At 60.2% G+C, this 13,450-nt stretch overlaps 1 protein-coding gene across 1 annotated transcript; it reads right to left on the bottom strand.

Moving 5' to 3' along the window:
* Positions 1–8,716: 8,716 nt before the first annotated feature.
* Positions 8,717–12,346, bottom strand: ARC (activity regulated cytoskeleton associated protein). Its single transcript, XM_081070301.1, has 3 exons — positions 10,159–12,346; positions 9,748–9,890; positions 8,717–9,518 (listed from the first exon to the last, which is right to left on the bottom strand). The coding sequence occupies exon 1, from the start codon at positions 11,977–11,979 to the stop codon at positions 10,777–10,779; it is 1,203 nt and encodes a 400-aa protein (XP_080926427.1). The 5' UTR covers positions 11,980–12,346; the 3' UTR covers positions 8,717–9,518; positions 9,748–9,890; positions 10,159–10,776.
* Positions 12,347–13,450: the final 1,104 nt, after the last annotated feature.

Here is a 13,450-nt window from a genome sequence, read left to right as displayed (position 1 = left end):
CGCACAGAGACGCACAGAGACACACACACAGGTGCCCCTGAGACCTGTCCATCAAGGATGCTGTAGGTACCGCAGCCTAAAGCCTGGTTCCCATAGCAACACCTAGATGGTGGGGAAGGGAGAGGAGTGGAAATGCAAGGAGGCAGTAAATAAAGACCAACAACGTCAGAAATGAGCATCGGGGAGAGAGAACCACGCAGGGAAGGCCCAGCCCTGCACTGAGGGAGCCCCTGTTTGTTGCTCACTGAAACACACACCGGCCTTCACTGGCTGCAGAACGGCACTGCAGGCAGAGGACAGGCCCATGCAGGGTGACTGAGTCTGTCATGGGGGTGGCCAGGCCTGTGTGTGGGAGATATTAGCTGTTTGTTCCTGGGGCCCAAGTGCCAGCCTGGGGGGCCTTCTCTTGTTCTTGGGGTGGGGAGACTTGCAGGGATGGGAGCAGGGCTGTGATACGGGCCATTTGTCTAGGCAGACTCATTCGCTAGGACTCATCTGGATGAGAGCAAGCATCATGGGGGGGCTTCTTGGGGGAGCGGCCCATGTGCCACCCGCAGATGATGGAACAGGCTGGCCGGCGGAAGGTGTGACCAGGCTAAGCCCCTGGGGAGTGTTTGGGAGTCCCAAGTGTGGGCTGCCACGGGGGCGGGGGAGGGGGTGCAGGTGAAGGGCCTGAAAGCAAGACTGAAGGGGGCCGGGAGCCAAGGGAGGCTTGGGAACAGAGGAACCAACCTCAGGAGGCAGATTTGAGGGGAGGCACTTTGATCTGGGGCCAGGAAACTGGAGTCCTGGGTGGATCCCGGCCTCAGATTCTCAGGCGTGCCACCTGCCCCTCCATGGCTGAAGGGCCTCATTCCACGCCCCCCCCCCTCCACAGGCGCCTGTCTCCAGCAAAGGAAGGACTGAGAAGCCCGGCCTGCAGTGTGGATGGCCACAACCCATGTCCGCACAGCCACGGGCTACCTGCACTTGCTAAACAGAGCAAGCCGCACTTAGGGTCTCCTCACAGGCTTCCACACAGGCGATGGAGGGGTCTGAGTGGACCTCACAGGGACCAGAGGAGAGCAGGGTTTCTGCTCCCAAGGCCAGGTCTGAGTCCTCAGTGAATGATGAGAATTCATTGCGTGGCTGGTTTCAATGCACCTCTTCCTCCAGCCAGGTCCTGTTTCAAGGGCTGTGGGAGCACAAGGGGCACTCAGTCTGGAACCCCCAGCCACTGTCCCGTGCCCAGTCCCCTCTGGCTGGGACTGGTGTCAGAACTTCCTGTAAGGCTCCCTGGTCTTCATTAAGTGCCCAGTCCCCTCTGGCTGGGAGGTGTCAGAACTTCCTGTAAGGCTCCCTGGTCTTCATTAAGTGGACAGAGACCCCCAGGTGTGAGCAGAGAAGGTCTCCGATCTCCCTGAGTGTGGAGAGACAGACTGACATTTTCTGGCAGAACCAAGCACCAGGGCAAAACAGAGACAAGATAATTACGGGGATAACAGAGGCTAAAAATAGCCTCCTTCACACACAGACTCCTGGCAGGGAAGACGCCAGACAAGCTGGCAGCAGGCGCCGGGAACCCAGGGCCCTCTGAGGAGGGGAGGCCCCGGGCACACAGGGTGAGGTGGGGGTGCAGGGCTGGCATGGGGGTCTCCGTCCTCAGGGAGCACAGACAGGTGCAAGACGGGGAGGGGTGGGGAGGGTCCACAGAGGTGACACAAAGGGTGGGGGTGCAGAACGATGTATGTGGAGGCGAGAGAGACAAGAGCTGGGCTTTGGAGCATAAATAGGAGTTTGGCAGATGGCAACCATTCCCTGTGGAAGGGGTGGAGGAGGGAGTAGCATGGGCGCCTCAGAGGCAGGCAAGGGTGGTGTTAGAGAGGGGCCCCTGGTCTGACCATCTCTCCAGAGCCATTTGATTATTCCTCGGGCGAGGAGCTCACCCCCTCTTCTGTCTTTGGGAGCAGCCTCTAAGCAAGGCTTCTCTCCCTGGAGCTCCCCGAGCCAAGGCTTGGTGTGCTCTGTATGGGGCTCTGGCCGGAGACAGGACAGTGGCTGAGCCCCCAGCAGCCTCCAAGTTTCGTCCTTCGGGACAGAGTCCCACTTGGGGCCCAGCCTTGGGCATGGGAGGGGACTCAGGGAGGGACACCTGGAGGCCCTGGCCCTTCTGGGGCTGAGTAGAGGAGGCTGTGCTCAGAGGTCTAGGACTCCTCCAAGGAGGACAGTCAGAAGGGGGAGGCATTCTGGAACAGAGCGAGGTGGACAGAGGTGGGCGGCAAGAAAGAGCTGGTGACAGCCAAGCAGCTGCAGGGGCGTCTGGGAGAGAATGACAGAGGGGGTTTGCTTCTGAGGGATTCTGGAAAGACAGTGCTGGCAGGATGGGGAGGGGCCCAAGGGGGCTGCAGAGAGAACGAGGCAGAGGTAGAGACTGTGGTGGGCGGGCATAGGAGCGGGCAAAGGGGATGGGGAGAGAGACCTGCAAAAGGGGGGGGCTTCCCCCCCCCCCCGCTGCTGCAGTCGGATGGGGGCCTGTGGGGGAGCTGGGTGGATCCCCAGAAAGCTGGCTTGGAACTGGGGCTTTATCCAGTGGCAGTAGAGACACAGAGAGCTGGACCCAGGAGCTGCCTGATCAGCAATTTTATTTTCTTAAGATCTTTTATTCCAGGAAGGGGCCCTTGGGGAAACAAATCAACAAACAAACCAAACAGGGAAGCAGATCCCGTGGGACAGCCTGCGTGATGGCACCTCAGAGGGGGAAAGAGAGTGGGGTGAGGATACGGGAAATGAGCAATTTGAAATTCCAGGGAGAAACAAACGTCGTATAAGAAAGGAAATATAATGGCAGGCTGCTGCCCTGGAGGGTATTCAGGGCTGTGATAACTAAACACTGAATATTAAATTGATGAAAATGGTGGCCTGGCCTCCGGGGAGAGGCAGGGAGCAAGTCCAGCTCCCTAGATGAGGTCGCTGGCACTGCATGAGGCTGGGGAGAGGCCACACGGCAGTCTTTAGGGGGTTATCTATGGCAGCTGCATAAGAAACAGGGACCCTTGAGCCATCCTGTCCTGAGGAGAAGGGCTGGGTAGGGAGGGGGGGAGGCCAGGCCTCTCCCAGGCTTCCAGCTGGGACTGTCAGCCATTATGAGACGGGGTGAGGCTGCAGCTCTGGGAGGACAGTGGGTGCAGAGGGAACAGCAAACTGGCCAGCAGGAGTGGGGGGACTTGGGGACAGCAAACCCTGCCCTGCCATGTGGGTCATGCCTCTGGCAAGGCCGCCCCCACTTGGCCACGCTGTAGCCCTGCGGTCTGGCTTCAGCCCCTGCCCTCAGGCTATGCCCCTCCTGAGGCAGTGTCCCCAGGTGGCCTGGGGCCAGCGTGAGTTATCTGGTTGTCTGGGTAGGGCTCTGTTTAGGGTGGCTAAGAAAGGGGAGCTTGTTTGGCAGATAGAGCAATGCCCACTTGGGCAGGAGAGGCCAGAGATGACAGGTGGGCCCCAGAGGAGGGGCTAAGGAGCGCCAGCTGCCTGATCTGTGCCCACAGATTCAGCCCGAGGCTGACAGCCATGCAAGGGAGGCCGTTGAGTTCACCTGGTGACTCCCTGCCCCTCTCAGACCATCCATAGGAGCTGTCATTAGCTCTGAGGCTCCCTTAGAAGAGCAGGGGTGGCTGAGGGTCATGGAACCCTGCACCTGCTGCCCCACATCCAGGTTCCCCAGAACCAAGGGCTGGGTTGGGCAGCCTGGCCGCCCCTCCTGGAGGAAGCAGGTTAATATCTATGCCACCCCAGCTGCCGCAAGTAGGGTGCAAGCTGGGAACTTCTGCAGCGTGGGAGAGGCCCTCCCCAGCGGTGCTGGGGGGAGGGGACCAGAAGAGAGAAAGAAGCACAGTGGGGAGCGTCCTAATTCAGCCTGGTCAGGGATCAGGGGTTTTGGGGCAGCCAAGGCGAGGGGTCAGTGGGGACTGGATCCTGGTATCACACTGGGGGTTAGGATTCAACATAAGAGTTTGGGGGGACACATTCAAGCCATAGTAGCCTTTCCCTCTTGGCTATGTCTCCCCACACACTCCCCTCCCTCTCGCCCTCTCCTCCACCGTCTTCCACCCTGTAAGGGTGAAATTCGGTAAATCATAACGCAATTAGACTTAGCTGGTTTGCAGTGTGACTCACAGCATCGCTGGCTATCTAGCCACCTGTAATTAGACTTAGTCTGCAGTTTGATCCAGCCTGATATTCAGCTGTTTTCTCTTTGTTTCTCCCCTCACTGATCAACTGAAGAATTCTGTTCCCTTTCTCAAGGCTACCCATTCCCGGTGAATCCATTTAATTAACAAAATCCTAACCTGAAAAGAGCAATTTCTTAATTCTCAGGCACCCGGACACCGGAATCGAATTTACAACTCCCCGGCAGTTTTTACTGGTGACACATAAAGTCCCAGGCCTAGGTGACCGAGTCCAAGTCCAGAGATCACATTGTCTTCAAACAGACCAGACCCCAGGAAGGATGTCAGCCCTCAGAACTGCCTGACTCCCCCTTTCCTATATAAGAAAAAGTTAACCTGAAGCTAGGGGCAGCTTTCCACGCTGAGACTCTGCCCCTGGCACACACACCCCCCCGCCACCCTGCTGGTGTTTCTCTCTTTACTACCCGGCTGCCTCTGGCTTCCTAACTTTAATAAAACCTTTCCTTGCTCTCCTGTTTTTCTGAGTCTTGGGAATGCTTTCACCTTCTGTGAACGACCAGGGATTAATTCTATGCCGGAACACACCTCACTATGAGGGTCCTCACACTGTTCCTGCCGACACCTCGTCTGCACACTCCTTGCCCCCAAAGCCTCTCCTTGGCCACCCCTCCACTGAAAATGTGCACTCCACTGAGAAAGACTCAGCATGCCCTTGGGTGACGGGGTCGGTTGGAGCAGATTCTGGAGTGTGTGCTGTCCTCTGGAGGAAGGGGCCGATCTCCAGATCCAAGGACTCACTTGGTGGGGAAGGGCTGGCGGGGGGAGGGGCAGTCCGGAGCCAAGCCAAGCCCTCCAGCCCCTCCCGGCCCAGGGTACAAAGGTAGGGGCTCTCCTAGTGCCCACCACTTCTCCTTGTCCTTCCCTCTCTAAAAAACACCCTCACTGTCCCTTGTTGGCCCTCTCCCTCATCCCCATGCCTGCAGGATTCCCACCCTCTCTGACTCCCCCTTCCCCTGCTCGGCTCTGGAGGTAGAAGGAGAGAGACAGAGACAGCGGTGAACAGAGACAGAGGCAGAGAAATGGTCATGCAGGGTGTCATGTGGGGTCTCAGCTCCCGCTCCCCACATAAGAACACAGGACATGGTGAGGCCACAAAGGAACACCCACGGAGCCATAGGTAGGGGAGTCACAACACTGTAGTCTCGCTGGTGGCTGGGCTGGAGACACAGGAAGCAGGGGCCACACAATGCGCAACCCGCCATCTGCTTCTCTGCCAACCAACCAACCCCTTGCTAACTGCCATCAGCATATCCTGGACACAGCCAGGCTCTCTGGGCACAGCCAGGGTTTCTCAGGGTATCACCAGTCCTTCTGGGCACAGCCAGACTTCCTGGGCTTCAATCTGCCCTGCTAACTGCCGCGGCAGTTATATTAGTGGCCAATGGCTCACTGGTTACAGCTGATGGCCAACTAGCCACAGTTGGTGGCCATCCCATCACAGTTGATGGCCATTTACTACCCGAGCCAACACCTTCCCACGTAAGGCCGAGAGCCTGGAAACTGCACTCCTGGCTCTGTCCCCACACTCCACACCTCCAGGGTCTCGCCTCACAATCTACGCGACAAGTGTCTTCCGCGAGGGTCCCTGTGCGAGGAGCCTGGAGGTGAATGCAATATCCTGGACACAGCCAGGCTCTCTGGGCACAGGCAGGGTTTCTCAAGGCACCACCAGTCCTTCTGGGCACAGCCAGACTTCCTGGGCACAGCCAGGGTTTCTCAGGGCACCACCAGTCCTTCTGGGCACAGCCAGACTTCCTGGGCACAGCCAGGGCCTCTCAGGGCACTGCCACTTTCTCTGGGCTCAGCCAGACTTCCTGGACACAGCCAGGGCTCTCAGGGCACCACCAGTCTTTCTAGGTACAGCAAGGGTTTTCAGGGCACAGCCAGGGTATCTCAGGGTACCACCAGTCTTTCTGGGCACAGCCAGACTTCCTGGGCAAAGGCAGGGTTCTCAGGGCACCGTGTTGGAACAATAGTGGCTCACAGCCAAGGTGCTTACATATTCTCGATGGCGGCTGGTCAAGACACAGGAAGCAAACATCCACCGGTTCCACTGCACGGTGATACGTTCCCAAGCAAACAGTCAAGCGGTCCATTAAATCAGGGATGGAAGGCAATTCCCCATAGTCCACAGTCATTTGCCAGGGCTGTGCGTTGGCCCTACAACGTGTGCTGTCTCCGCACAGCGAGAGCTCCAAGGCTTCCCCAACCTGGGGGTGAGGAACGACCTTGACCTCACCCTCATCTCCCATGGAGGACTCAGCAAGCTTTTCCTCCTGGGACAAGTCCCACATCCGGGCTGCCTCAGCAAGCACTTCCCAGCCCACAGGGCCACAACAACCTTCGCTTTCTCCAGCCTCTGCTGGTTGGGGAACCCTCCACGTCTTCCCACGCCTCCACGGGGGTCCAGCTCTCCGGCAGCTGCTCCTCCTGGTCTTCCTGAGACTGAATGTTCATATACACAAACTGCTCCACCGCTCTTCGGAGAGCTTTTGGCCGGCACCGTATCTTGCTTGCTGAGCCATTTGTCCTGAGGGGGGGACCCTGCTCGGCGCACCATGTGTCACGCGGGGTGTCAGGCAGGGTCTCTGATCCTGCTCCCCGCATAAGAACAAAGGATATGGTGAGGCCACAAAGGAACACCCACGGAGCCATAGGTAGGGGAGTCATACCGCTATATTTTCGCTGGCGGCTGGGCTGGAGACACAGGAAGCAGGAGCCACACAATGCGCAACCCACCATCCGCTTCTCTGCTAACCAACTAACCCCTTGCTAACTGCAATCCGAATATCCTGGACACAGCCAGGCTCTCTGGGCACAGTCAGGGTTTCTCAGGGCACCACCAGTCCTTCTGGGCACAGCCAGACTTCCCGGGCTTCAATCTGCCCTGCTAACTGCCACGGCAGTTATATTAGTGGCCAATGGCTCACTGCTTACAGCTGACGGCCAACTAGCCACAGCTGATGGCCATCCCATCACAGTTGATGGCCATTTACTACCCGAGCCAGCACCTTCCCACGTGAGGCCGAGAGCCTGGAAACTGCACTCCTGGCTCTGTCCCCACAGAAGCTGACACACAGCTCAGCCCTCCTGCCTCTCTTCTTGGGACACAAAGACTCAGTCTGCATCTCGAAGTACTTGAAGTTTTCCAATAGCCTATTTCACAATCATGCAATTACAGGAGTGACTTGTTAGCAGGAGGAGAAAGCATCTACTGCCTGCAGCTTTTGAAGTAAACGGTAGTACTCTGGGAGCAATTACTGCCTCAGGCATCACCATGGTGTCCCAGCCTCCTGTGCCTTCCATTTCCTCTCCCCATTTGTCATCACTCTCATTACTTAAATGAAAGAAAAGGGAAGAACACAGAAGAGGTGTCCCTTTCATCACAGAGGGCTGCACCCGGGCCTCTCTGTGAGGAAGATGACAACACTTCCTGGTGGCAGGTGGTTCTCTGGGCTCCAGCTCATTTCCTGCCTCCCCTGGTCTCCTCCCAGGCTCTCAGGCTGGGCTGCCCTCACGCACCCTCATCACCTGGCCAGGACTCCGCTTCCTGTGCTGGGTAGGTGACGACAGGTCACCATGGTGATTGCGATGGTCCTCTGGCTTATCAGCCTCCTTAGGGTCGCTCCCCAGACATTCAATCAAACCCTGTCCAGGTGACGCTAAGCTTTTTGGCAGGTGTGATGGAAGCTTACGCTCAGCTGACTTTAATCAGGAAGGTAACTGAGACCCGCTGGGTGCGCCTAGCTCAGTCACCTGAAAGGACTTCAGAGCAGCGCTGAGCCTTTGTCTAGTGGGAGTGGCCCAGCCAGCCCATGCAGTGAGCCAGCCCCTGTGACCAATTTCTCGCTCTCCGACTCCCACCCATCCCGCTTCTGTTAAACACTGGTGGGAGTACATCCCCTCCAGGCCACCGCTCCCTCCGAGGGCTTCTGGGAGGCCAGCTACCCTCAGGGCATCAGGTAGCCCGCATTTCTGAGCTCTTGGGCACACTCATGCATTGTATTTGTGATGGTTCCCCACTTTGCAGATGAGGAAACTGAGGCTCAGAGAGACCAAGATTCACCAGGGCCCGCTCCCAGCAGGGAACTTGCTTTACCCGGGGCCCCGGGGCTCTGGGGCCTGAGAAGTTCCCCTGGGCCTGCAGTCAGGCTCCTGTGTGAGCTGCACCCTGGTAGCAGAAGAGTTTCCAGGACCCCCAATCACCCACATCCCCAGCAGTCAGTGGGTGGCAGGCCTTGGGGGGGAGGGCAGGCTCAGCCCCCTCCTAGACCCTCCCATCGCTGCCTGCTCAACCTAGGAGCTATGGGGGGCTGGCTTCTGTGAGGGGAGCCCCTAGGACTCTTCTAGCCTGAGGATCTGGGGCCCTGGCCAGCTGCCCTTTGGGACAGTGGGGCAATGTCTCCTGGGTCCCCCCCACACTGAGCTGCCTCCTCTGACAGCTCCACTCCCCTACCCACGCCAGCAGACAGACAGCAGCACACACACTCCAACAAGTTTCAGTGTTTTATTAACAAAATCTTACAAAAGAGTCTGTCTTCAAGGCAGGTGGCAGGGCTGCCCACAGGCTGGCCTGACATTTGAGGCTTGGTCCATGGGGGGCAGGGGACCCGGGACCTCCCTGCAGCCTGTGCCAACCTGTGAGTATGGGTTATGGCTTATGTGCAAAAATAAAATTTGGGGGGCTGGCAGGGGTGTGGGGTGGAGGGACTGGTAGAGTCACCTGCAGACATCAGTCCCCAAGTCTGGGAACCCCCAGTGAACAGGCAGAAAGGGGACTCCCCAAACAAGACCTGCTCTGGCTGCAGACACAAGTGTCAGGCCAGTGCCAGCATGTTGGTGCTGGAGGACGTGGGGGTCTAGGCCTGGGCAACAGCGGGGCCTGGCAGACAGCCAGCTTGAGCCTCAGGAGAACAGGCTTTGGGATCTCCTGGGGCTGGGTTTGGGGCCACCGGGCAAGGGCAGGAGCCCTTTCCCAGGGCTCTCCAAAAGCTCTGGCAGGAGAGGATGGCCACATAGTGGGCGGGAATTCCTGGGCTGGAGCAAGACAGGGCCCGGGGTAGTGGACCCCGATTCCAGCCACAGTGGCCCTGTGGGCAGGCAGGCTGGTGGCCAGCAGGGCGGGCATAGAGGCAGGCCCTGGCCCTCATGCTGGCCCATCTTCAGCACCAGCTCTCCGCCTGGCCCCTTCTCTCACTGGCCTCAGACTTCTCCTCCTATGCAGGCAGCTTGGGGAAGAGAGGGGAGCCAGCAGTGCCAGGCACAGCAGCAAGGGCTCTCTGGGAGCCTTGAGACCTAAAAGAAAGGATGACACAAGATGGTCAGGGTCAGGGCAGCTGACGGGGGATGTCTATAGGAAGGCCATTGTGGGGGACACATGGGCTGCTCTCCCAGGGCTCAGCCTCAGCTTGCCAGAGGACCAGGGCAGGGGCCTGGGACCTGGGGTCCTAGGGAGGCACTCACAGGCCCACGGTGAGGACAGCGAGAGTCAGGGTCTTGGGTGGGAGGGATGGGGCTCCATTACCTGTTGTCAATCTCCTGGCTCCGTGGACAACGACTGCTGCCTCAGCTGGTTTGAGGACTCAGGCCCTGTGGGACCTCCGCCTGCCATGGGTGAGTCAGCGAGCTGAGCTCGAGCCTTCTTCAGGCTGGCATGAATCACTGATGCTACCAGGGGAGAGAACGCATGGGGTCCGTGTGAAAGCTGGCTCAGCAAACTCCCCCAGCCCTGCCTCCCACCCAGCCCCCTCTCCCTGTCCCTGAGGTCTCTGCTCCTCCCACACCTCTCCACGATGCTGCCCCCACCCCAGCCCTGCCACCAGCTTGCTGGGGTGCCTCTGAGCCCTGCTGAGCTGGCCTGGAACACAGACTTGGGCCTGGGCCCTCCCAGCTCTACAGTGACCCCTAGTGGTAGTGCCATGATGCAGGGATTCACCTGAGAGGCCAGGAGACGCGACTCCAGGTCTGCGGCTGCCACTGCTGCGTTTCAGCTTCAGTTCTCCTCCAGGACAGGGAGACACGCTGTCCGAGGCTGGCCAGCTACCCTGCATGGCGACTGCCGGGAGAGGGCTGCGGCCCTGAAGCTGAGCTTTTCATGGCACTGGTTCTGCCTTAGCTTCTGCTCTGGGTGTCCTTTGAGCTTAGTGCCCGCTGGTCTGTGCCATCTGGACACTTGGTGTCTGAGTGCCCAGAGGGCCCAAGCGTTGAGCAGGATGAGGACGCCGGGACTCCTGTCATGGCCTGAGAGAGTGTGTGTGTGTGTGTGTGGTTGGGGGGGATGAGTGGCCCAGGCCAGCCCAGGGCCCTAGAAGACAGACGGAGGGAGGGTGACAGGACAGGGTCCTGCAGGGGAGAGGGGCCCCTTTGCTGTTTGGGGGACACTGCCCACAACTGGAGGACGTGTGTCTGTGTGGATCAGGCTGGGAGACTGAGGGGGTGTCCAGCTGGACAAAGAGGACGGGGTTCTCCACCACAGGACTCAGCCCCACTCGAAAGTCCTGGCTGGCAAAGGCCACGGGGGGGTGTGGCAGGAAGGCTGGGGCCCGGATGCCCTCTATTCAGGCTGGGTCAGGTCACTGGCCACGGAATCATTGGTGAGGACCGGCGTGAGGGACTCGGCTTCGGCCTCGGCTTCGGCCTCGGCAGAGAGGTGGGAGCTGACCGGCTCGGCCGCCCGCTCCAGGTCGTCCTGGACCTCCATGCCCCTCTGGATGAGCTGCTCCAGGGTCTTGGGCAGCGGGTGGCGCAGGAAGCGCTTGAGCTTGGGCTGCAGGGTGCCCACCACATACTGGATGACCTCCTCCTCGTCTGCATGCACGTGCAGTGTCTGGTACAGGTCCCGCTTGCGCCACAGGAACTGGTCGAGCGGCTCGCCCTGCTTCTGCGGCAGGTCCAGCTCGCGCTGGATGGCCTCACGGGACAGTGTGCCCTCGCTGTACTGCAGGAACTCCTTCTTGAACTCCACCCAGTTCTTCACCGAGCCCTGCTTATACTCCCACCACTTCTTGGCCGGCCCATTCATGTGGTTCTGGATTTGTGACAGCCAGTACTCCTCAGAACCGCCCACCTGCCTCAGGTACTCCTCCAGGTGGCTAAGGAACTCACGCGGATCCTCGAAGATCTGAGTGTCCACGCCAGGGCTCGGCTGCCCATCCTCGCCGGGTCCCCAGGGCGGGTACTGCTGGGACTCCTCCGACTCCTCTCCGGGCACTTCTCCGGCGGCCGGTGGTGGGGTGATGGCGTACGGGCTGACCGTGTAGTCGTAGCCATCAGCCTCGTTTTGGTAGCCCTCGGGACCCCCAACCCCCACGGAGACAGTGTGGCGGGCAGACTCGCTGCCCACCGGGTACTTGCTGCCCATGGCCTCCAGGCGGTCAGCCCACCTCTCCAGCCGGTAGAAGACCTCCCTCCACACGTGCATCTCCCGCTTGACCCAGCGCTCCAGGTTGGCAATGGTCTCCTGGCAGCGGCTCAAGCAGGCCTTGATGGACTTCTTCCAGCGCTGCGAGTCGCCCGTGGGCACGTAGCCGTCCAGGTTGCTCTCCAGCTTGCCCACCGACCTGTGCAGCCCCTTCAGCTCGCGCTCCACCTGCTTGGACACTTCCGTCAGCAGGTGCCGGTGGGTCCTCCGCACGTGCTCCAGCATCTCGGTCCGGCACTTACCGATCTGCAGGATCACATTGGGCTTGGCCGCCGGTGCGCCCCGTGGTCCCGGGTAGGCGTGGAGGCCGCCGCTAGTCATGTGGTCCAGCTCCATCTGCGCGCAGGTGGCCGCGGTACTCAGGCGGGAGGCGGCGAGCTGCAAAGTCCTCTTGGGACCGGCTGGCGAGGGCTGCGGGACCTGGCCGTGCGGCGGTGTCGGCGCGAGGCTGGCGGTGGGTCCGGCGGAGCGGCGGAGGCTCGGTCCCACTGGGTCCCGCGCAGCGCAGAGAGAACCGTACAGGAGCAGTGGCACCAGGCTCTGCAACCAGCAGCCGCGGCGCCGGCTCTTTATGCTGCCAGCGCGCCCGTGGGCGGACCCCTCGCCGAGCCCCGATTCCCATTGGTCTGCGCGCCCACTCTGCGGGCCCGCCTCCGCGCCCACTCGCGCTAGAGCGCAGAGGGAGGACCCACCCCCTGTACACAACGCTGGCCTGGGGTGACTAATCCGGTCGCTCCAACACCCCCCTCCCAGGGCTCATTCAGCCTGCGGGACCCGTGGGACTGCTGGGACCAGCCACCACCCCCCATGACTGCGCAGCGCAGAGAGGTACAGGTGTGTGCCTGGAACGGCAGGGGCTGATTGTTATGCTGCCCAGCCCCCCAGGGTAAGGAGGAAGCCCCTCCCTCAGGGAGTCAGGGAGGGGCTTCCTCCTTTCATCTCTCCTGATTGGGGGCGGTGGGGGAGGGGTGCTGCACTCTGCTCTCCTGGGACCCCCACTGTCTTCCGCCCTAACCCTGCGGGTCCGGCTGCAGGTTGTTCAGCCTTAAATTAACCCTGATATCCACGCTCGTATCAGACCCTCCTTCCCTTGAGCTGAAGGTTTTAAGGAGTCTTCACGTGCACAGCCGAGCACAGGCTCACTCCCAAGCGTCAGGTGTGAGTCCCAGATGTGACCTTGAGCTCCTGCCGGCCCCTGTCTGAGGGCCCTTGAGTCCTGGACTGGTCCTCCGGTGCTGTGTGTGAAGGACAGACACCCGAGCCCTGGCCCTGCCCGGCCCCTGGTATTGGTGTGGATGTGTGTCCGCTGTGTGGCAGTGGCTGGACAGGACTGCCCGGTGCCCCACCCCCAGCTTCTTCTCTGTTTAGTGCCTCCTGGGAAATCTGGAAGCTGTTCCCTGGGGTGAGGGTGGGGAGGAGGAGATGGAGTGGCCCTGTACACCCCTGGCCACTGCGGGAACCTGGTCAGAAGCTTCAAGACTTCTAAGAGGATGGCAGAGAGAGAGAGAGGAGGAAGGAGGGGGGAGGAAGGAGGCGAAGGAAAGACGGTGGGGGAGGGCAGAGGAGAAGGGGTGCTGGCAGCCCTCTGCAGTCAGCAGAAGCAGAGGAAAGCAAAGCACCATATAAGGAGTGGGGCTCCGGAAGCTGAGATTCCCCTCTGCCTCCCTGGCAACAGCAGCGGAGGAGGGACAGCCTTCCCGGGTTACCCCATAACAGACGGGTCCCAGGTCCTCTGATGTTACCTGGGCACAGGTAACACAAACCACTGCCCACAGCCAGAGGCCCACAGACACAGGCAATGCCAGCA

This window comes from Rhinolophus hipposideros (genome assembly GCF_964194185.1).
Source record: "Rhinolophus hipposideros genome assembly, chromosome: 13".
Classification (NCBI taxonomy): domain Eukaryota; kingdom Metazoa; phylum Chordata; class Mammalia; order Chiroptera; family Rhinolophidae; genus Rhinolophus; species Rhinolophus hipposideros.
This window is presented reverse-complemented; position numbering and strand designations above follow the sequence as displayed.